The 25,178-nt window shown below is 35.9% G+C and overlaps 1 protein-coding gene across 3 annotated transcripts in view; it reads left to right on the forward strand.

Moving 5' to 3' along the window:
• Positions 1-24,781, forward strand: part of tmeff2b (transmembrane protein with EGF-like and two follistatin-like domains 2b) — a 63,238-nt gene extending 38,457 nt beyond the window's left edge. For 2 of the 3 annotated variants that reach the window (XM_052559751.1, XM_052559753.1), the window contains exons 6-9: positions 6,078-6,226; positions 12,700-12,823; positions 13,460-13,618; positions 24,117-24,781. In XM_052559751.1, the coding sequence (XP_052415711.1) occupies positions 6,078-6,226; positions 12,700-12,823; positions 13,460-13,618; positions 24,117-24,213 (529 nt within the window). In that variant the 3' untranslated portion in view covers positions 24,214-24,781. The remainder of the gene's footprint in view (positions 1-6,077; positions 6,227-12,699; positions 12,824-13,459; positions 13,619-24,116) is intronic. The other variant, XM_052559752.1, reaches the window with a different exon arrangement.
• Positions 24,782-25,178: the final 397 nt, after the last annotated feature.

Below are 25,178 nucleotides of genomic sequence, written 5' to 3' on the forward strand. Positions count from 1 at the left end.
ATCCTTTCTAAGTTGCTTTCATCAATTATATTTTTGGAAAGCTATGAAAAATGAGAAAATATAGTTTCCATCAGCCACAGCGAACAGTGAGTGTGCTAGATTGATTTGCAGGGTTGTAATTCCATACGTTATAGGACCCCTCTCTCTCCATCACTCTCTTTCTCTCTCTTTCTCTTTACCTTTCTTCCCCTTGGAATCTATTTGTATGTGCGTGTTGTGTCTGATAACCAATTAGCAGCTACATCTGTGAGCATTGATGCGGCCAGTCCAATAGAATAGAATCCAGCTCAAACTAACAGTAATCTATTCATACCCTCTAATCTCATTTACTTCGGCTCAGTGCAAATGCAATGATTCTGCTGTTTTCATGCTATAAGAATTTCATTTTGCATGTATGCGTGCATGTGAGAATACGATAAGTGTGGATAAATAGAGTCAAACCTGGTTCATATTGCTTTGTCTCATGTATGTCTTGCCAAATGCTGTCAGGTCTGGTCTGTTATCCTCTGGGCATATATGGAGGGATTAGAAATATTACAGCGGGGGTTTTATAAATCAATACCAGACTCAGAGATGAAGTGCTCACCAGTAAATATATTAGACAGAGGAAATGCAGCAAATATATCTGGTCTAAGTGCATTCTCTCTTTCTCTCTCTAAGAATTTGTAACTGTGACTGTATGGCAATTACTGTATGGCCCTAGTTAGACACTTTCCAATGCCAGACAACCCTTTCATCTTAAGAACTAGCAGTATGACTATGTATGAAGTTCTTTGATATTCAATGTTATGAGTACAAACAGTGGGTTACAAAAGCCTGAAACCACATCTGGGATTCGTAACCAAGTTTAAAACTGAGAATAAATACATGTAGAGAAAAACTAATTCTAGTATTTTTAAAAGCCACCAAAGAAATATCTTGATATATATATATATATAGTGTTCATATTCTTATATATTTAAATATTTTCAGATTAATATAAAAATATATATTTTTAATGTAATTTTAATTTAGCTAAGTTTGAATGCTTTTTAAATAATATTTCTATCTAGCTTTAGTTATTTAAGTTTTAGTCATTTTAGTGATTTAGAAAATATTTACATGTATATGCAGGGCTCTAGAGTTTGACCTCATTTCTCAATGGTGTGACAAAAAAAAAAAAAATCAGAGGTTGCATCGGTGCGACCAGCCGTTCAAGGGGGAAAAAAAGTCTCAGAAACTCTCCCTGTCGTTCAACAACAGACACTAGAGCCCTGCATTTCAGCCTGAGCCCAACGGGCCCCGACTTTTTTACACCCCTCGAGCCAGGCTTCGAGACAGTTTTCACATCAAAGTTCAGATGCGGGCCGGGCCTCCTGCCTGTTTAAGACTTCTCCTTAATTTAATATTAATATACACGAGACTGTGTTACCGCGACTGTCAAGAGCAGCTCAACAGTGTTTATTGTCCAGCAACAGCAGCAGCAGCAGCAGTGTGGAGCGTGCCATCAGCGCAGCGCAGCATTCAAATACATGCAATAGGCTTAAGCTTGCCACAAAGCACCGGCAAAAGTAAATAGCATAAATGTGACAGGGGAAATAGTAATGAGATATTTGAATAAACTAGTGTTTTTTAGATATTTGAATAAACTAGTGTTTTCTAAGTCTGTCACAAGTATAAAGTTCCCAATTCTGAATCCTCATCTCCTCATTAGATGCGCCTTTAGAGAGAAGTGCATCTTTATTGATTATGATTATAATGAAAGTGTTTTTGATTTGTTTTATTTTGTTAATTAGTCATTTAAAGCTTTATATAGATATATTTATTATGTCTGAGAGTCATGTTTTCACTGAGTTACAGTTCATTTTTGTACTCCTGTTAAAGGCGAGACAGCAAAATGCACATCATGATTGTTTTCTTTATTTTATAAAAGCACAACTTTTTGTTGATGATATTTTGAGTAGACACAAATAAAAGTAGACTCTTTGTAGTTATGAATGATTAGTTACTCTTACCATTATGTGCAAAAAGTATGGTGTATGCACAAAAAAAAAATGCAAGTGATCATGCTGGCATCTCCATGTCCGGAAGCATCTCCATACAAACTATTAGATAGCCCACATTTATATGCTTGAACTGTTTTAGATCTATAAATTTTATTATTATTATTTATTTTTATTTTTTTTCACTGTCTGCCACTGGCCGCTTGGTCGTTACTAAAAAAAAGAAAAAAAAAAACGTATATTTAACAAACAAAAAATGCACCATAATAAAAAAACAAAACTAAATATAATCACTTTGCTATTACATACAAAACAGAACTATTTTAATAGCTGAAAGTATAAGCTGTTTAGGGACTGCTCTGTACAAGTCAGACACTAGAGCATCCCTTCATTCAGGCACATTGGAAGAACTGATAAGAATCAGTGTAAAGGGGCTAAGTCTGGAAGATTTTGCTGCTAGAGAGAGTGTGGCCAGCTGGTTTAGCCAAGGCCAAAGATCAGGAAGGCCAAACTACAGGAGTTGGCCATTGGAGCGGCATGTGACTGCAGTGGAGGATAGTCCATAAGGCATTGAGCATAAGATGTTCAGTTTGAAGCCCTTAAAACACTTAATTTAGATTTTCTTTTTATTTCATTTATCTAGAGATGTTTTCATAAATAAATTCAGCTCAGTGAAACACTTTAAGCACCAACACTTTTTCAGTAAGTTATCTTTCTTGTACAATTGTGCTTCAAATAAAGAACTTTATGTTGACCAGATTGTTAGTTAATCTACAAGCTACAAGTCAATATTGCCTATACAAAAAGTTAATGGGTAAAACTGTGGTGGAAACAATTTCACATTTTCTATTTAGGATTATATTTTAGTTTATTTTAGCTTGATTTTAATTAAAAACAATTATTTTTAAATATTTAGTTTTTGTTAACATCTTATTATTAATATTTTAGCTAATTTATATAAATATTACAATATTTGAGAACAGAATGATGCCTTATCTAATTATGTAATTAATACTTCCAAATGATTCATTCAGAGACATTTACACTGTAGTGCACTGTAAAAAATTTCTTGTTGTTTTTACAAAAACTTTTTGGCAGCTGTGGTTGCCAGAATAATTTTGTAAAAATACAGAAAACTGTAAACACATTTACGTCAAAAACTGTTAATTTTACAATATAAAGCTGTAATTTACAAACAAGAAAATGTGAATATAAACCAGTAAATTCAACAACACACAAAATTAAATCTGTTTTGTACCTTGAAAATACTGACAACCACCATAATAATAAAGATGGTACTGTATAAGAGAAAGCCACATGAAGTAGCAAAGCTCATCACAAGTAGCTTCACCACAAGCAGACGTATATATTAACATATAGAAGGTGCACATTTATGGAAACACAAAACACCATCATGGTAACACACGTGATACTTAAATAATGCAAAAAACTTTCATTAAGCAACAGAAGATGTAACATAAAGCTCAAATGTACATAACTGATAACAAGAACTATTTAAAAACATGATTATTTAAACAAAATACTTTCAAACGTGGAGTGTCACGCAGGGAATTCTGGGAATATCAGTTTACAGTTTTAGACTGTAAATTATACATTGATTTGTTCTTTTTTTACTTCTAAAAGCTGTATAATTAACAGAATTTTACTGTAAATTTACATTAAATGCTTTGTTAGATCTTTTAAAGTTTTTCCCTGTATATAGTACGGGAACTTACTGTTAACCTATTATCAGTTTTTTTCCGTAGCGTTTTTACAAAATTTTACAGTTAAAATTACACTTATTTTTTACAGTGTGGTCACCATGCAACAGAGGTTTAAATGACAAAAATGCTAAATAGTAACATTTCCACTAACGGAGACTTATTGACTGCAAACACATCCATAAAGATGCACAGAGACACACAAACTGGCAAACTCATTTTTGGTAAAAAAAAAAAAAAAAAAAAAAATATATATATATATATATATATATATATATATATATATATATATATATATATATATATATATATATATATATATATATATATATAATCTGAGACCACACAGACAAACAGATGGCAATATCTCGAAGCTCATCCAAATAGATAAATATCTCAGACTGCAAGTACAAGAGAGGGAGAGGCGATGCTCATTCTGCCAGGAGAGAGTCAGTCTCCAGTAATGGGGTGTCTGGCAGAAGTGTGCGTTTAGATAAATAAATGAACAGATAAACTGCAAGTGCAATGCAAAGTAAACTGAAAGATATGGTTGGTGAAATAATGTTTGAAGGAATGAAGAGTCTGTGTGCATCTATTCATAAGTGCTTATCTCTACTCTTATAGAAACATCAAGAATAGTAATGAATTCTGACTCGTTGCCACAAAATTGGTTCATTTCAGTGAACTTATTCAGAGGCTCATTTTTGTCATCACACAATTACATGATCACATGGTCTCTGACATCCTGACATTTTATCTATTAATAAGGTGGTTTATAGCAATGTTTTCCAGTTTGGTTTGTTGCAGCCATATTTAACAACAATTTATCAAAACCTGTTTGTATGTTGATGAAACTGTCATGCAAGCAGTACTGTATGTGTAAATGGTTATTTGTTATGCTCGACTATTGAATTTGAATGATTTCTCAGTTAATAAGAGTGTGATTATAAAAGATAATAATATAATAAGAGATAATACAAAATAATCATCTTCTAACCTGTTTTGAGAACTGGTTTAGATGATTTATTACAAACATCTGACACAAAGAACAATTTGTTGCATGGTTAAACAGGAAAAATGCATTATAAATAGCTGAAACAACAGCAAAATATGTTATTAAATTATACTACTTTTTTTTCCTAACATTGCTGCTTTTGCTTTGCTACAGCAGTTTTTCTTGATTAAAACTAGATTTTAAAATGTGGTGGAAATCACACTGTTCTTATAGTAATAAACCTGCTAATGGAACTGAATGTGTCATTTTATTTGACAAATAGAAGTTTAAATCATCAATAATGTGCAGGAGGTTCAGTATCTGTGTCTACAAATCAGCATATCTCTTATAAATTGGAAGTCCAACACTAATCAAATTGCAGCTCCATATTTCTCTTTTCTGAAAGTTTGAAAAACCAATTATTATTATTGAACTTTAATATGTTTGTTAGCTCCTTTAATGGTTGGCATTTCATTTGCTGTGATTTGTTTAACCGACTATTTCTTATTATTGTGCATAATTATTTATGTTTTAGTATTATTATTTTTTTAAACTCTGGGCACTTTGGGCCCTGTGGACTTTTGGAAATTAAAGTACTTCGTTAAATGTCCCACAGTGGATATACTATACATGCATCATCTGATCCCTAATGAACAAATGTCATTACGTCTCATATTTCATAGAAAGTTTTCACACTGACATTGTAACCATGTGCAGTAACTTTAACAAAAACAGCTAAATGTTGTTTGTGGCGAAAAGGGATGAGTTAAAAACACACAATACATATCAAAATGGTTTACTTACATTTTTGTTTAGATCATTATAGTTAAAAACTTTGTAATTATGAAATTTCTTATTTTAAGATGAAGACTGTATATTGAAAAAGTCTTATTTCTTATTTTAATTTAGTTTAAATCAGTTTACTAAAATGAATACAAACAATATTGTTTTTTTATTACAAAAACACAACAAAAACTACTAAAACTTTAGCTAAAGTTAAAGTGAAATTAAAAAATAAAAGTGAAAACAGAAAATATTAAAATAAAAACGAATTCCTTATATCAAATATACTCAACAAACACTGGTCTGGGACAAGACCTAAATAAAGTCTACACACTAAAGTATGTGAAAAGTAGTCAAAAAGAAAAAAAAGGCATTTGAAGACTGCTTAAATGTGACTGTTTAAATATATATGAAAATAAAAAAATAAAAAACCAAGCCCTGGGACATGAACATGATTATTGTTGAAGAAGAAAAAACACAAATTTATTGCCTGAAACTTCTTTCTATGAGAAAACCCAGACATGAATCTCCATCTACAGTAAAGTTTACTCCGATATGAAACTCTCTCTCTCTCTCTCTCTCTCTCTCTCTCTGCAGGTGTGTGTGCAACATCGATTGCTCCCACATCAGTTTTAATCCAGTCTGTGCATCAGACGGCCGTTCCTATGACAACCCCTGCCAGGTGAAAGAGGTGTCATGTCAGAAGCAGGAGAGGATTGAGGTCAAATACCTCGGACATTGTAAGGGTCAGTATCAACTCTCAATTCCTTAATCACAAATGCATTAACCTCTGCTCCTGTCTCATCTCATCTAAGTCTAATCAGATTCATTCTGCTCACGATCTGAGGAGGTTATGAAGAAGGTTCACCCTCACACACCATCTCTCTCACACACACACACACAAAGGCTTGCTATGTTTTACTGATGGTTTTTAATAAGTGTATCTATATACTGTAGCCAACTGAATAGTGCAACATAAATGTTAGTAGATTCAAATAATCACAACATACATTTTCTGTACATTTACCTTTTTATTTTATTTTATTTTATAATCTGACCCAGCCCCAATCATACTCATAAATTAAGAACTCCTGATCATAATTTGTGTATCTAATGTTTCTGTCCCCTTCCATCCTAACCCACACACCACTTTTTGATGCATTTTAAGCTCAATTTGAATGAAGAAATCTAAAATAGCTTTTATTTGAAGAACCTGTGTGGCCACTGAGCATTTGAGGTAAAAAGTGAGAGATATGTTTTTTTTTTTTTTTTCAGAAAGGACATGTTCAAATAATAAGACACAATCATATTTAAAATACACACTGTTTTTTTTTGTTTTTTTTTAACTTTCTATTCATGAATGAATCATGGAAAAATATTCACATGCTTTCCACCAAATTATTAAGCAGAACAACTATTTTTTAACATTAGAAATATTTCTTGAGTACCAAATCAGCATATTAGGAAGATGGTAAGGATCAGGTGACACTGAGGACTGGAGTAATGATGCTGGAAATTCAGATTAGCTTTCACTGGAATAAATTATATTTTAAAATATATTCAAATAGAAAACAGTTATATCAAATTGTAATAATATTTCAGAATATTATTGTTTTTACTCATTTTTTTTGACCAAATAAATGCAGCCTTGGTGAGCTCTTGCTTTTTATATCTTAACATTTTAATACATTACTACATTCCCCATTTAAGGAACAAAAGCAAAATAATAGTTTTTATTGCAGCAGTACTGCAGATATTGAGCATTTTTATTAAATTCTGACATAATACTTTTCTTATTGCGATTTCATTTATGAATAAATTTGCCATTAAAGTTTTCTTAAATGTTCTCTGTCATTTATTGGTAAATGAGAGTCAGGCAGCAGTACTTTCAAATTTCATATTCACTAAAAGTGTTAATTGCATTAAATAAAACGGCACCAAACATAAATGTTAACAGCTCTAAAAACAAGTGTCGCTTGTTTAATGTGATAAACAGAGTGGTGTAAAGGAGCATATTGGAACCAGTGAGTCTCTGGAGAACTAGCCTGCTTTATGTGTCCTCAACAGGCCACCGTACCCTGATACCTCCCAGTGTGTGTGACAGTTTGACTGAGTGCTGTGACCTGCTTCACAGACAGTGTCAGGAGAGAGTTTGAGAGCGAGAGAGACAGAGAAGAAAAGAAAGAAAGAAAGATTGTGATTAATTGAGTAAACAGAGGAGGGTGTGGTGTCACTGCTGTAGCATTGATCCCTCCATTGACTTACACGGATACCCTTCAAAAGTGCTCTTACACACACACACACAGACACACACACACACACACACACACTTTCTCCTCACAGTTTACAGACGAAACGCTGCACTCTGTCCTAAATAGTCTTTTAAAGGGCTAGTTCATCGAAAAATTAAGATTCTGTCATCATTTACTCAACTTCATTGTGCAAAGTCCATATAATTTTAGAACGGTCTGTGAGGACCAGACAGAAATTGAAGACCAAATCATTTGCTGAAACGTTTTTTTTTTTTTTCACAGCTCTCGAATTTCATTCACATTCACATATAGAGTCCTGCAAGAATGAGTCCTAAAACCTGGAAACAAATTAGCAATTTTGAATTTCCCATAAGTCCCTAAGTCAGTGGCTTTTATTTAAGTGTCTGACATAAAGTGGATAAAAGAAGCTCAAGATATTTTCACATTTTATTTTACAACATAAAATATCAATAATACTCCACTGGTGATTTTACGTGTCTTGACAACACGTTCTAACTCCCAACGCGTCACATAGTGCCGCTTGGTCACAACCCCTTGGCATCACTTTTTGATGTGCAGGGTCTTCCATTGTTTTCAGTTGTTTGTCTTCATTTAATGGTTTGCATGCTTTGAATAGAAATACTTTTATATAAATATATACTTTCATTGGACCCCCTAACCCCACCGCTATCCTAAACCCACTTCTGAACAATATAAAACATGTAACAGGCAACTACAGTACAGTCACGGGTATCTATAGCAAAAACTGACCATAAAAAGCAGTATAAAAGCATTACAAACAAGTCGTGTTGAATTCAGAGTCTTCTGAAGCCATACGATATCATTATGCAAAGAGAGTAAAACAAGGTTTTAATTGCTGAAAATGATCCCGCTCCGTTAACACGTGTACATCTCATTCAATAAGTTACTCCCGTAGCATGCAATCGGTCATGAGACACAAAAGAGCCAATAGCATTTCACAACCAAAGCTGACGTAAAGCTTCTTCTGCTGGGAATTTTTTTTATTTTTTTTTTTATTTTTATTTGTGCACTGTGCAGCTACAGACTGCACACAAGACGAACTATACCGCAAACTATTCCTCTCACAAATCAATCGTTTTTTTCTCTGAAAACTTGGAATATTAATACTTTTTGAATAGATTATGACTGTAGTTGTACCTGCCTGTTATATCCTGTGTTTTATTGACAAACGGTAGGTTTAGGGGCAGGGGATGGGTTACGTGCTCATAAATGTGTAAATAGTGTAATATAAATAAAACTGTTGTTTTGACTGTTAACACAAAAAAGAAAAAAGAAAGAAAAAAAATCACACCCCAACATATGTGTCACACTTCGCTGCAGGAAGGAACAAGAGAAACATGGAGTACAAGCAAAAGTCTAGGAATCACATGAATAATCCACAATGGTAACACAGAACATCCAACAAGTGCGGATGAGGTAGACTTGACAGAGGAGAGACGCAAAGACAAGATTATTACTAATTATTAAACACAGGTGCATATAATGACTAATTAACAGGGACATTGAACACATGTGGAGGGAAAACACAACATAATGAGTCCAGGGGTGTGACAATATGCAATAATGGCAAAATTATTACCCAATATATAATTTAATCATGAGTGCCTTTCGCAATAGAGGACCCCGCACATCGAAAAATGACACTAAAGGGGTACCATTTGCATCAAAAAGTGATGCAAAGGGGTCCAGACCAATCGTCAAAATGTGACGAGTTGGGAGTGAGCATGTGTCGGTCTTGAAAAAAACAGCTAAATGGGACGATCAGGGACGTTAAACATCATCATGCAAATGCATTTTCTATTTAAACAACACGGCACAGGACGCGAATGAGAACTGCGTCAGGCTGAAACTAGCAAAAACACTTGCACCGCATTGCCCTGGGTGTATGATAGGGCCCATTATGTCACTGATAGACTCACATTGATCTTGAATTGACTGATCGCTCTCTGTTTGTAAAATAATCACAATATAGATAACAGATGGTTTTCACACTACTAATAACAGTGTGAAGTTGATTGTTTATCACTGGCTTGATTCAATGATGCATTAACAATAGTAAACCATTTTTGACAAAGAACAGCTATGAGCTGAGCTCTTACATATTAGCAGTGGTGGAAATGTGTACTTAAGTACAAGTACTGTTACATTGATTAAAAAGTACTCAATTACAGGTAAAAGTACTGCTGTCAAAACAGTACTTAAGTAAAAGTAAAAAGTACTCCTCTCAAGAAATATTCAGAGTACAAGTTACTAGTTACTTTTTAGCTGGCGATGTTTAGTTTACCAAAAAATGTTCATATCAAATATCTATGTGGATGGATAATAGCAACTTTGAACAAAACCCACTTTTATCTTATTGACAAAGTATGTTAATTAGTGGTCATGACAGGGATTTCTAACTTCAATACATTGGTTAGATGTACAGCTCAGACGGTGTTTCAGTACTGCCAAAGCAGATTTGATAAGGATGGTATCAATATTGCCATATCAATTTGATATTGTTTTGGAAAATAACGCTGTAGTCCAAACAGGCTGTAGTTCTTGAAAAATGATTTTTTTTTTATTAAATATCTCCCTTTGGAGTGGACTTTAAGATTTGTATCTTTGTAGATGTTTGTTATGCCCAAACATACACACTACACACTGACTAAAATTCAGAAAGTGAAAAAAAGCATAATAGGACCCCATTAAGAATATCTGTTTGTTACGTCTGACATCATCCTTCACCACTTCTGTGATCTAATGCTCTGCCAGACGCCCCCAAAAAACGCCCCCAAAAAACTGATTCAGCTAAAATATTAGTGTCTGAGACACTGTGAGCACGGAGACTTTAGTGTGAACAGCAAATTACGCTTATCTTAAATACCGGTACGTAATATTAATGTAATAGTGTTAATAAACGGCACCTTATATGATGAATAGATTTTACATAGGCTTTTATTTACATATAAAAATATTATGCCCCCAATTACCATTACAAAAATCCCAATCTTAAACATTTGCTCATTTTGTGTATTTGTGTTGTTAAAATAGGGTAACTTACAGCACAAGGAAGCTTGATTTCAAACTGAATTGAATTAAAAAAAAAAAAAAAAAAAAGACAAGTACACAGTAATAAAATTATAAAACAAAATTACCTTAATTCAGTTTGAGGTATTCAAAATATGACCACACTGATTTTTTACAAGCAAAGATTTACAGTAGGATTTAAGAGCCATATACAGTATGTTAGGCCTATTTATATAGATAAATGGAACATCCGATGGCTTTGACCTGTAATGACTGTAAAATGTAATTTATATGTACAAATCAGACAAATATCTTTATATATCTTTATCAAATACTGTGAAAAAAGAATAATAGAACCGTGTCAGATATTTCAGTATCGGTATCAAAATATAGATATTTATGATAGCACTACCATGTAGTTTGTTTCTCCAAGCTCTGAGTCCATAAATGATGCTGAGCTCCATCTCTGTCTGATCAGCTCTTCACCCGCTGCAGCGGCGCTGTTCTCGGTTCAGAAATCAGCGCATTGATTGGTCTGTTTACGATCAGATATTTTTATTCGCTACTTTATTCGGTGCTTTAAAATTTTTTATATTAATTCAAATTGTGTCAGTAATCAGTAACGAACTATGATTTAAACGTAACAAAGTAGATTATTTTGATTAATTTGTACTTAAGAACAAGTAAAAGTACAGCTTTAAAAATAAACTCAAAAAAGTACAGTACCCGAAAAACTACTTAATTACAGTAACCTGAGTAGTTGTAATTCGTTACTTCCCACCACTTCATATTAGACTGATGACAGGTCACGATAGTCATGAAACAAATTTTCTTTTACTAATGATTATTATGTCAATCGAGTAATCAGTTGATTGTATCATTTTTGGTGGTAATGAAAATATACTTAAGCAAACAATAGACTTTAAAATGATTTGAAATTCATCTTTAATACTATGTTTGGCCAATTCTTTATAATAAAAAATGCTGGACATCAAAACATGCTAGCTCAGAGTGAGGGTTCAAACATTTATTTTGAAATGGCAATGAACAGTTAGCATATTTAGAATGATAATGATGTATCCTCCTGTGTTAGCATAGGTTTATAAATGGTTTACATTACAGATCTGATGAAATTGTGCAGATTGCATTCCCAGGTGAATATTTTAATATGCAATATAAAATGATGGAGTTTGAGATGGTCCGTGCATAATAATAATAATAATAATGCTGTTCATGGATTCTCATTCTCATTTATAATGGAGTACTCCAATTTAAAAGAATTTAAACCCTATTTCAGATTTTTATGCCATGTTTCTTAAGGTTAGGTTATAAAGTTTCCAAATCTTTTTGTACCAAAAAAGCTATTTACCTAAGAGCAATGTAACACTTGTGATTGATGCTGAGAGATATGAAAGAACCAATCTTGATTATATGCGTTACGTTATGTTACGAGACGTGTCGAGGGGAAATTGTGACGTCACAATTCTCCAGATTTCAAATCCTAACATTTTGAAAGGGTAGAAAAGAATAATTCTGGGGGATTGTGTTTTATTGTAGAGAAACCTCTTAAATGTGTAAATGTCAAGAACATTAAAAGTCTCTCGTTTTATGACCCCTTGAAGCAAAAAGCTAATTCTTAAAAACATAATCAAATGTGCTGCTTCGACGAGAGCGTGTCATTGTTAGAATACATTTCGAGCAAGTCACTTGCCAAGACACTTTTGATGTTTGCAGTGGCTCTATCTGGATTTTTATTTTTTTTATTTGTTTTACGTTATGACACTTTGTACACTATTTTACTCCACTTTCATGATTTCATCACAAACTGACCCTTCACAACAACTAACCTGACAACATTAAACTGATTGTGGAATTACAGTCTCCCCCTCTCTCTCTTTTGTTCGGGGTGTGTTTAGAGGAGAGAGACCAGGTGAGCGAGGTACCGTGGGGTCTTTACATCCCGTGTCCAGAGCGTTACAAGAACTACTGTGTCCATGGAGAGTGCGAGTATCCTAGCAACCTCTCGCCCCCCACCTGCAGGTAACCGCACCACACGACACACACAACACATCAAACTCTTCCTTCTCCCTCACCCACGCGCCCACATACTCTTTAAAGGACAGTGTTAGATTGATTTTGGAGAAGCGCTGAGAAGACAAAAGCAGGGGAAGGATGGAGAAATGAGAGAAGATGAGAAGTGATGAAAGATGTGCAAGAAAAAGTGTGAAGGAAAGAGAAAAGGAGAAGAGAAATTTTGTGTGTGTGTGTGTGTGTGTGTGCCTCCCCCTGAAAGATGACTCATTCTACCAGCTGTGCATGTGTGTGTGTGTGTATGTGTGTGTGTGTGAGGGGGCTGGCAGGTGTCCCTTTAACCGCCTCCTCTGAGAGGTCGAGGTTCTAATTAAACAAGACTATGTTTTTCCCAGTGTGCACCAGCCCCCCGCTGCACACTCACTCCCACACATACACACACTTCCACTGCTTTTTTGCACTTATAAACACTGAAAGCCTAGTAATTATCCACAAACAGTGGCATCAACATCCTATTGCCATGTGATTATGCACACTGCCCTCTATAATCACCTGCTGAAAGTAGTTATTGATTATGGTCTCCCCATCTTTTCTTTGCTTTAAACTCTAACGTTATTTTCTCTCGTCTGTGTGTGTGTTTTTCAGTTGTCATTCGGGCTTCATTGGGCCGCAGTGTGACAGGAAGGACTATAACGTGATGTACGTGGTACCTGGTTCGGTAAAGCTGCGCTACGTCCTGATCGCATCCATCATTGGGGCTCTGCAGGTGGCCATTATCTGCCTCGTAGTGCTTTGCATCACACGGTGAGTTTAAACACACAAATCATTTAGACATGTGGCAAAGGTTTCTCTAACTTCACACAAGCACTTGTCTGATGACAATCACTGTGCAGCTGTAAACAACATCCAAAAGTTATGGGAATAAGTCTGGAATGTAAAAGCTTAATAAACAGACAGGCTTCTATCCACATGTGCATAGTTGTTTCAGTATAGCCCCTTTCACACTGCACGTCGGACCCGTAATATTTCCGGAACATTGCTGGGTCGCCTTCTGTGTGAAAGCAACCACGTCCCGGGATTGATTACCGCACTGAATCCGGGTCGGGGACCTAGTAACATTGCGGGGTTCGACCCGGGACAAGCGCTGTGTGAACAAAAGCCAGATCTAATTCCGTGTCGAAGTGATGACGCGCGTTATCGCGCGACTCATTTACCGGCTGTTTTGAAAGAAGATCAACGTTCGCGACGAAAACATATGTGCAAACTGTAATGAAGCAGAGATCAGTTAGTTCCTCACTTTCCGCGCTGACGCAGAGATCATTTGCTTGCTTCAGTGAAAGTATAACGTGCCTAGCGTTGTCGACTCGTACATTACACGTCACGCGCTGATGTCACGTGTCGTTACGGGATCTTCAAGGGTTGTGTGTGAAAGCACGCACATATCCCGCGTCATCACTGGCAGTGTGAAAGTGCAAAATCTAGCGACCCGGGAACAATTGCAGGAACACTTTACCTGTTTATTTGCCGGAATGACAGTGTGAAAGGGGCTTATGAAACTTATCTATACATTTCACAAGGGGTGGTGTTGGTGCAGTGGATAAGACACATGCCTTTGGTGTGACAGACCCGGGTTCGAATCCACTGTGAGACACCAATGTGTCCCTGAGCAAGACACTTATCCCCTAGTTGCTCCAGAGGCATGCGACCTCTGACATATATAGCAGTTGTAAGTCGCTTTGGATAAAAGCATCAGCTAAATGAATAAATGCAAATGTTTTCATTCACAAAAAGCACAGAGATTTAAAGTTGACAGGAATTATGGCAGAACATATTGAAGCCCAAAAAGGACATGCATTTATTCCTTGTTTTTGTGATCCTCATAAAATAGGTTTGAGTTTCTTTTTCTTTTTCTTATTTTTTGTGTGTGAATAAATGTAATTTTGTCTTTTGAATGGTATGGTCATATTTAAATTATTTTGAACAAACTATCCTTTTTTTAATATATATTATATAATACACTTACTACAAAAGTACCTTGATGCTTAAATAAAAACACCCTTATTTGCATTAATAATTTTTAAGTGAGACCACTTTTTGTAGTGACTATATAATGTATGAACTGCATTTATACAGAAACACACACACACACACAGTCACAGCTTTGCTGTTTATAACGGCAGTGTTTGAATATTATTGCATTGCACAGTTCCTCTATATAATTTATTCAAAATTCAACAGTTTTGTTTTTCCTGTGGCTGAGAAAGACAGACACTTGATTATCTGATGCATAAAGCAGCAAATTAATTCAGTAACAGTTCTCAGCTAAATAAGAAGCCTACATACATGAATATTATGGCATGCAGTTGCAGACACACAAGTTTATAAATGAAATTTCTGTAAATCAGAACAACTCTGATTGCAATATCCAGAGAACTAACTATTGTGAATAAAGATCATATAAGGAAACCTGACCCATACACATGCATAGTCATGAAGTGAAAGGTGTTTCAGAAGTGCACAGTGTTCACCGCAGTGCCCTCCTTCACCTTACAGCCCGCAACTGGTTTCTATGGCAACACACTTTCTAACTGCAGCAATGACTTAGGAACGTCTTTCTCTTATCTGTCTCCTCTTGCTTTCTCCCCCTTTAATTTTCTCAAGTCCCGTCTTACACTGTCTCGCACTCTCGCTCTCCTGTGTCTGTCGGCATCTTTCGCTCTCTGTCTTTCCGTCTAGCTAATCAAAGATGCTCAGACTGAAGCACATGTTTAATCAAACACACTCCTGCAAGGGCGCAGAGACGGTGTAGTGATTAGGTGATTGTAATGATTCTCTGATGCCGCATTACATGCAGAGTGTAAGAGCTACCGGGAGGTAGCAAAAGTAATGGTTCAGAGAGTGAAAATACAAAGAGCGAAGAAAGAACATCAAACTCTCTCTAATGAGCGATCATTCAGACTCTTTGACCTTTTAAAAGTTTACGACGCTCAGTACGACTCGTCCGTTTTTCATCCGTGCTCCACCTGTAAGCAGGCTTTCTGAGACCACTAATGTGTAACGGTTGTTTTGATTGTTGCTTTGTCCCGTAACGAGGCTCCCAGGGATGGTGGAATGGGCCATGTTGCCGTAATGGCTCTGTTGCCCTTAGTGTTTGATCGCAAGGGGGAAATTGCCACCTCACTTTCGTATAATCAGCACAAATAGGCTTTGACTACAATCCATTTAATATAACTCTCCAAAAGTAGTCCTGTAGGATTCTAAAAGAGAGGGTTTATTTATTAAAGATGGCAAAAGTTTCACCAAACAGACACAATGCAGTGAAAATGTTTTGCAAGGACTCAACGTCCAGCTTTTTTGTAATAACTTTCACCATTATGGTTTCAGAGGGTGTACAACTGGGCTAAATGGAGGGCGATAGATCTGTTATAATATCATTAGGAAGAACAAACCCTTAGTTAAAAAAAAAGAAACAAAACAAAAACTGACATAATTTGGTCTGCCAGTCATAAGAGTAAAAAAGACAATGTGTGCCTATTTCCTTCCACTGTAGGAAACTGAAGCCAAAATGTGACCCTGGACCACAAAACCAGTCATAAGTAGCACAGGTATATTTGTAGCAATAGCTAACAATACATTGTATGGGTCAAAATGATCCATTTTTCTTTTATGCCAAAAATCATTTGGATATTAAGTAAAGATCATGTTCCAAGAAGATATTTTGTAAATGTCCTACTGTAAATATATCAAAACTTAATTTTGGTCCCACTTTATATTAGGTGGCCTTAACTACTATGTACTTACATAAAAAAATAAGTGCAATGTACTTAATGTGTTCATATTGTATTTTAAAACACTTTTGCTGCTCTTGAGGTGGGATAGGGGTAAGGTTAGGGAGAGGGTTGGAGGTATGGGTAAGTTTAAGGGTGGGTTAAGGTGTAAGGTATGGGTCAAATTATTAATTAAAATGTAAGTACATAGTAGTTAAGGCCACTTAATATAAAGTGGGTCCATTATTTTTGCAACCTCAGATTCCAGATTTTTAAATAGTTCCTCAGAAGAAAATCCTCAGAAGATTTTAACGTGGTGATGGTTATGACAATGTTAATGTATTTGGTCTTGGCAAAATAGATGTATGCTGTAATTGTAGATTATTGCTGCTGCTGCAAGCGAGAACAGGCAATAGGTTACTGCCAATGCATATGGCAATATGGTGCTGAGAGTATTTAAGACATACTGCTGCTGCACATATAACATATAAAATAACCCATAGCAGATGTATACAGGTGGAGCTGGGGAAGGTGAAGGATTTCAAAAAAACTCTGAAAGTGTGCTGCAGGAATCTCAAGTGAGCTTGAGCCAAGTCATTTAACTCTCTGAATATCATCAGTTGTTACATTAACGACCTGTCAGTCTGCGCCATCTAGAGTTTCAAGACTGAACTATATATTTTTATCTCACCCAAATATTGTCCTATCCTAACAAACCATGTTTTAGTGAAAATTGTATTTATTCAGCTTTCAGGTGTATACATCTCAATATCAAATTTTGCACTGATGCTCTCATTTGGAGCCAAAGTCTGTGCAGAAGTGATTGTAAGGTATCAAAGTCCAACCCAAACTTCCGCAGAGCCAATCATAAGCTCACAATCATAAGTCACACCCCATTATTACAATGTCAAATTACTAAAATCAAACTTTTTCGAAAAATTAACACTTGAACATAAGTCCATGAAAATGACAAAAAAAAAAAACATTTTGGTGCGAAAATTATTTAAAGAGTAATTAGATTATTATTATTTTATTTTATTTTTATTTCCTGATGTCCCATTTAGTGAGAGGTCAGGGTTTATGAAAGAATAAAATACAAACAGGTGAAATTAGTAATTAATTATTCATTATTAGATGATGGTTACTCTACATGATTATGGTGCGTTTTGATTAAAGGCTGTATAAATACTAGACTATGTAGAAAATACTAGATTGATATTTCTGTCTGTCTGTTAACAAAAACCCACCAATTCACTATCTCAACAAATTAGAATATGGTGACATGCCATTCAGCTAATCAACTCAAAGCACCTGCAAAGTTTGGTTCACTAGGCTACACAATCATGGGGAAGACTGCTGATCTGACAGTTGTCCAGAAGACAATCATTGACAACCAAGGAGGGTACGCCACAAACATTTATTGCCAAAGAAGCTGGCTGTTTACAGAGTGCTGTATCCAAGCATGTTAACAGAAAGTTGAGTAGAAGGAAGAAGTGTGGAAGAAAAAGATGCACAACCAACCGAGGGAACCGCAGCTCTATGAGGATTGTCAAGCAAAATCGATTCAAGAATTTTAGCGAACTTCACAAGGAATGGACTGAGGCTGGAGTCAAGGCATCAAGAGCCACCACATACAGACGTGTGAAGGAATTTGCTGAACCACAGACAACATCAGAGGCATCTTACCTTGGCTAAGGAGAAGAAGAACTGGACTGTTGCCCAGTGGACCAAAGTCCTCTTTTCAGATGAGAGCAAGTTTTGTATTTCATTTGGAAACCAAGGTCTTATGCTGCGTTTCCACCGAAATTACCCGGAACACTTTTACCAGGAACTTTTTTTTCCCAGGAACTTTTTTCCCCCCAGACCTGTTGCTTTCTGCGTTTCCACCATGGTGTAAAGTACCGGGAAGATTAGGCAAATGACTGGTGACGTAGGTCCGCGCGCGTTTCTCAATACAAAGTACCGCTGATAAAAAAAAAAAATTCGGTGGAAACGCAGCAATAGATAAATTGAATACAGACCAAAGAAAACCTGTTAGATTTACCCCGCAGCTGAATTATATTTTATGTTTAACCACTAAAGAGACATCAGAGCCAGCGGCACATATCAGAAGGTCTATCCCAGGAGAGGCTGCTTCTCGGCGGATAGATAATCACTGAGCTCCCGCTGATTGCGTGGAGCTCACCGCCTCAGAGATCGGCGAAACACATTTTTAAATAGGTGCTGTCTTTATAAATAAACAACAGATTTGAGTTTTAAACGACTACATTCTCGCCTGAAATACTTTTAAAATTGGATTTCATGACACAATAACAGTAATATTTTGAAAATGTTGATCTAAATAAATGGTGGTTGAACTCATGCTGCGTGGACTCAACCAATCAGAATGTTTAGCGCCAAAGTCCCGCCCCCGAAAGTTCCGGAACTTTGAAAAAGTACCACCTCGCCAGCAGGGACTTTCTGAGGGGCATTTTTTTACCCGGAACTTTATTTAGTTCCTGGTTCCTGCGGTGGAAACACACCAAGTAACAGGCCAAAGTCCCTAGTTCCTGGGTAAAGTTCCTGCAGTGGAAACACGGCTATAGAGTCTGGAGGAAGGGGGGAGAAGCTCATAGCCCAAGTTCAAAGAAACCTGGGCTTCCATACCACCTCAGCAGTGCCACAAACTGATCACCTCCATGCCACGCCGAAATTAGGCAGTAGGTAAAGCAAAAGGAACCCCTACTAAGTATTGAGTACATGTACAGTAAATGAACATACTTTCCAGAAGGCCAACAGTTCACTAAATGTTTTTAATTTTTATTGGTCTTATGAAGTTGTCTAATTTGTTGAGATCAAGGCTCAGGAAACCTTTGCAGGTGGTTTGAGTTGATTAGCTGATTGGCATGTCAACATATTCTAATTTGTTGAGATTGGTGGTTTAAATGTTAAATGTTAGCAAAAAATCATCCTAATTTAAAAAGAAACAAAGACTTAAACTACTTCAGTCTGTGTGCATTGAATTTATTTAATACACAAGTTTCACAATTTGAGTTGAATCACTGAAATAAATTAACTTTTCCATGACATTCTAATTTATTGAGATGCAACTGTAATATTGTTAGAATCACATAGCTGGAATTTTTGAATGACAGCCAGTCAGAATCCAACAATCCTTAGAGTATTTAAAGCTTAAAACTGCACTTAAAATAAACAATCTGGACAATAAATTATCTGGATTATTATGGTTCAAATGTGCTGCAGTTTAACAATAATAAACATTTGTCTTTACATTGGAATTTGATTTGAAACATGATTTTCTGAGCCAGTTAAAATTATTATATTCTGTGTTATATTTTCACAGAATGATCCTTAGATTATATAGAATAATATTATGTAAAAAAAAAAAAAAAAAAAAAACCTTGAATTATGTAGAATTTACTTCAGCTGCATTTTCATAAACAGGATCACTGCTTTCAAAAATCTTAACCTCAAACTTTTGATCTTTGAGGAAGAGTAATTTGTTCAGGCTGTCACGAGTGAGTTTTGAGGAGAGTTTTTTTTTTAATAAAAAATAATGCACAAAACTTGTGAATATTTATGGCTGTTCATTTTCTTAATTCACCCACCATTGGCTGTCATGGCAAAAAGTTAATTTGAGGATGTGAATCTAATGCATCTAATGCTTTAAAACTTGGTCGGTGATTAGTTTTCTCAACCCATTCAGGCAGTGAGTTAAAGGTTCTCTTCACTGCATAAAACTTGATGTTTGCGAGCAAGAGGATGGAACTAATTAAAACAGGATCAGCTTTGGTCTGGTCAGGAATCAGTGTCCCCCACGTACCCTGCTGCCTCAGAGCCGATTTAAGACCAGGGGCGCACTCTGCCCTATGCAAAACATGACATTTAATAAAGCGACGAGGAAAATATAATAAAGTTTCCCTGCAGTGGAACGTTTCCCCTGCCGAGCTGCTAGGGAAGAGAGAGAAGGTGTTAATGAGACAATTTAAACCACAGCAAGTTCCTGTCTCTCTCCATCTCCTTCTTTCTGTGCATTTTATACATTATGATTAGAGCTGTCAGATTAAAGTATTAATGTAGTCAAATTAATTATATAAAAAAACAACCTGTTAAAAATGTAATGCATTTAATCATGCCCACTGACCCCTATGTAAACATTGTAATAAGGAACATACATCTATAATATAATAATTAAAAAAAAACACACTGACAAAATGCAATTGCAAAATGGATGACTATTTAGATTGTAGGTCAGTGTCAGGCTTCTTCATTGCTAAAAAAAAATTTTAATGTTGTAAAACTTGGTAGGTGATTTGTTCCCTTAACCTGTATAGCCAATTAAAGTTAAGTGAGTGAGTGAAGTGACATTCAGCCAAGTATGGTGACCCATACTCAGAATTTGTGCTCTGCATTTAACCCATCCGAAATGCACACACACAGAGCAGTGAACACACACACACACACACTTTGAGCACACACCCGGAGCAGTGGGCAGCCATTTATGCTGCGGCGCCCGGGGACAAGTTGAAGTTAAAGGTTCTCTTCACTGTGTAAAACCTGATGTTTGTAAGCAATCTAATTCAGTGTCTTTGACTTTTAAAGTCAATACATTCCCGTTACTAGAATGGGATTTGGGAAATGGGATTTTTCTGAAAATATTGATACATGAATAGTTGTGATTTAATTTGATTGCATATTGTTGAAATCAATGTATTTTTTTCTGTTAAGAATAAAAATAAAAGTTTGTTAATATTCAAATATTATTATTATTATTTTGGTAATGTTTACATTTTACACCTTAAAGGGACACTAAGTAGGAATTACTCCCATCTAGTGGTGAAATTGTATTTTGCATTCAAACTAATTTTGCTCTCCAGCGCCTCGCTTTTTCAAATGCGTGTTGCATCTACGGTAGGCGATATGTACCAAAAAGCTTTGACGGGATGTCTTCTAATAGCACTTCGTCGAGTTTTCCTTCAGGTGAACAGGTGTGTTATTTCAAACAAACAGCAACATGACCATAAACAAACGAATGTTACAGTATGAATTACTGACTGTGGAAAACATGAAATATTGTAATTAGTAGTTATGTCTTCTTTATTCGTTATATTTTCTGAATAATGTGCATTGTTAGATATAAAAAAAAATATTGTAATATAGATTGTAACACTGACTTACCTGTCGAGAAGAAAACTGGCCACTTCAGCGTCTCTTTTGAAATCTTTATCCAGCATTAGCTCTTTCCACCTAGAAAAAGCTTCCCCGACATTAACTCTTGTTTTCTGTAATCTACGGTCACGTTTCCTTTTACGTTCTATTTTTGACTGTTTTGGCGACGATGTTTTCTTCTCCTGTGGCGCGGCATATGTATGGTCCATAATAAGAATGCAATCCAGACTTTTAAACTTGCCGGTGCAGTTTCAAGCGCCTCTCACTGCTCTGCACCTGCGTTTCTGGCTCTGACCGAAAACGCGTTGTGGAAACGCGTTGGCTTAGTACTTTTTGTCCCTCTCTGCTATTATAGTTTTGCAAGATGGCGGAACTACATGGAAGCCTCCGTCGACCTACCCGTCCCATGTATATAAAGATAATAAATTCTTCATTTACGAGGATTAGTTTAAACATTGGCATAGGTATTTGTACACCATTGAGGGCATATTTATGAATAAAAATATTGATTTTAGATAATAAAATACCTAAAAAGTTACTTATTGTCCCTTTAAAGCCTCTCTTCTCTTGACAACAGATAATAATAATAATAATAATAATAATAATAATCATAATAATAATAATAATAATTAATAATTGCTAAATTGAAATAAAAAATATTACTATTGCTAATTAGTAAATATTACTAATAATTAATAATTTTATGTTTTCAACCTTTAAGCATCTCCTCCGTTGACAACATATGGTTATTATTTTTATTGTTATTATTAAATACAAATTTAATAATGAAAGACATAATTACTAGGGGTGTAACGGTTCACAAAATTCACGGTTCGGTTCGATACGATACACTGATGTCACGGTTCGGTTCGGTTCGGTTCGGTTCGATACGTTTTAGATACAGCAAAATGTAAAAACATCTCAACTTTTCAGAATGCCGCAAGCGCACCGCGGGTCATGTGACAAGAACCAACCAATCAGCTTCATCCTTTCCCGTAACAACGTTGAGAGCTCAGCCAAGATGAAGGAACAGCTGATCATAGTTGTATATGGATTGCAATTTTGAAATAAATTCAGTAGCAGAGCTACTGCAAGCGATTTTTAGAGCTGCAAATCCATTTATCCTTCGCTGAAATTTCCGCGTCTCATGGAGAGAGCACGTCATTGTTGCTTAGCAAAGACAGACGCCTCAGGAGAAAGACGCGCTTAGCGTTTTCCATGCGTTTTTAGGCACGATATGTGAACGGCCCCTAAGGCGCTCGCTCACTCAGCACGCGCTGAAGGCTCGTTGCAAAATGTCTAATGCATTTAACAGACCAGAAATATAAGATCCTAAAATAACCAACAGGTCTGGTGTTTGGGTTGGATTCCCTGTAAGCTATAGTGTCTAAATGCTGCAGGGATAGTTTGCTGCGTTCATGTTTCTCCTTTTTTTCGTCTTTTCCCAGATAGTACTGACGCATATATCCCAGATATTCCCGCTGTTTTTTTTTTGTTTTTTTTTGTAATCCCGCTGGTGTACCCTGTCATGTTGCAGATGCGACATACCGTTGTTTTTTTATCCACCACTCTCTTGCCATCACCATTATAGCTTAAAGGGAATCCAAAGTGCACCCAAACACCAAACCTGTTGGTTATTGGAGGATCTTCTCATTTCTAGTCTGTTAAACGCATTGGCTATTTTGCAACGAGCCTTCAGCGAGTACTGAGTGAGCGAGCGCCTGCTGAGTAGCCTAACATAAACATATAAGATGGTGTTTTTTTCTTCTTCGGGAGTGTCAGGGGCGTTGCCTGTTACGTTGTTTGGGTTATTGGGCTACCTTGTTGAACGCATATCATTATATTTCTTTCTCTCTCTTTTTTTTTTTTTTTCAAATATAATTAATTACTCCAACGAACCGTTCGGTATACATAATGCGTACCGCGTACCGAACCGAAAGCGTCGTACCGAACGGTTCAATACGAATACGCGTATCGTTACACCCCTAATAATTACTATTGCTATTGTAATATTGCCCTGTACAAAATAATTATATTACACAATAATATATATATATATATATATATATATATATATATATATATATATATATATATATATATATATATATATATATATATATATATATATGTATGGACACACACACACACACACACACACACAATAATAGTTTTATGATTTACACATTAAAGTACATGCAGACATGAAATCATGTTGAACAGCATTTACTGAAAACTGAGGCACTCTGAGACTGGATCACAAGAGACTAAAAAATATTAAGATTTCGGATTAATTGTAATTAATTGTGCAGCCCTATTTAATCAAAGAATGAGGAATTTAAACTTCCTTCTTTGTGTGTTTCCAGAAGGTGTCCACGTGAGAATCGGATAGCACGGCAGAAACAAAACGTTCCACACTTCAACTCGGCAAACACCCTGCGGGCCTCCACCAGACTCATCTGACGAACCCTTAAACTTAGAGTGACATGTGCTAACGACAGCAGAGAAAAAGGCCCCAGGGAATTGTGGGACTACACACCCCTCCAGACAGGTGTTGTTGGTGTGTGTAAAAACTGAGGCGGGACTCCTGGCAGTGTGCAAACCATTTCGTCCCTGGATTCCCCTTAGGACGCAAGCAGGGGACAGCCTCGCGGGACGGGCCTGCAGTGGTTTTTCCACCTGGCCTGCAGGCTGGAGTCAGACTCAGTGGGAAAAAAACAGGCTGTCTTCTTCATCAGAGTATACAGCCAAAAAACAGCCATTCCCTGGGGTTGCAACAATCTGGAAAAGAGAAGTGCTTGTGGAGGGATGGGTGAATGGATGGATGGATGGATGAATGGATGATGGATGTATGACTGGAGAGGTGTGCCACATGTTGCCTTGTATTTGTTGTCAATGACACCATCGAAGAAATGAGCTCTCCAGGGCACTCTTTGTAATGTATTATATATTTCCAATAGGTTAACATACTTGTGATGTTTTTTCTGTTTTTATTTGCTGTAATGTAAATAAATAATTTATATCATGTGAATTGATGCATCATTGTGTATGATTTTGACCACCGCTGCAAAAAAATCAGGTATGCTTTACAATAATGTTTCATTTGTTTCTTACATTAGTTTACATGAACTAACAATGAACTATACTTCTACATCATTTATTTGAACTCTTAGTCATTGTTAATCTCAACATTTACTAATATATTTTTAAAATCAAAAGTTTTATCCATTTGATATTAATGCATCTTTATGAACTCTCAATAACAAAGATTAATAAACACTGTAATAATACATTGCTCATTGGCGGTTTGTGTTAATGCATTAAAGGGTTAGTTCGGCCAAAAATGAAAATTTGAAGAACCGTTTCTGTCAGACGTGTCCGATTCGTGAACCGAGGAGCTGATGATACTGCGCATGTGTGATTCAGCG

Source organism: Carassius gibelio, chromosome B6, assembly GCF_023724105.1.
Source record: "Carassius gibelio isolate Cgi1373 ecotype wild population from Czech Republic chromosome B6, carGib1.2-hapl.c, whole genome shotgun sequence".
Lineage (NCBI taxonomy): Eukaryota > Metazoa > Chordata > Actinopteri > Cypriniformes > Cyprinidae > Carassius > Carassius gibelio.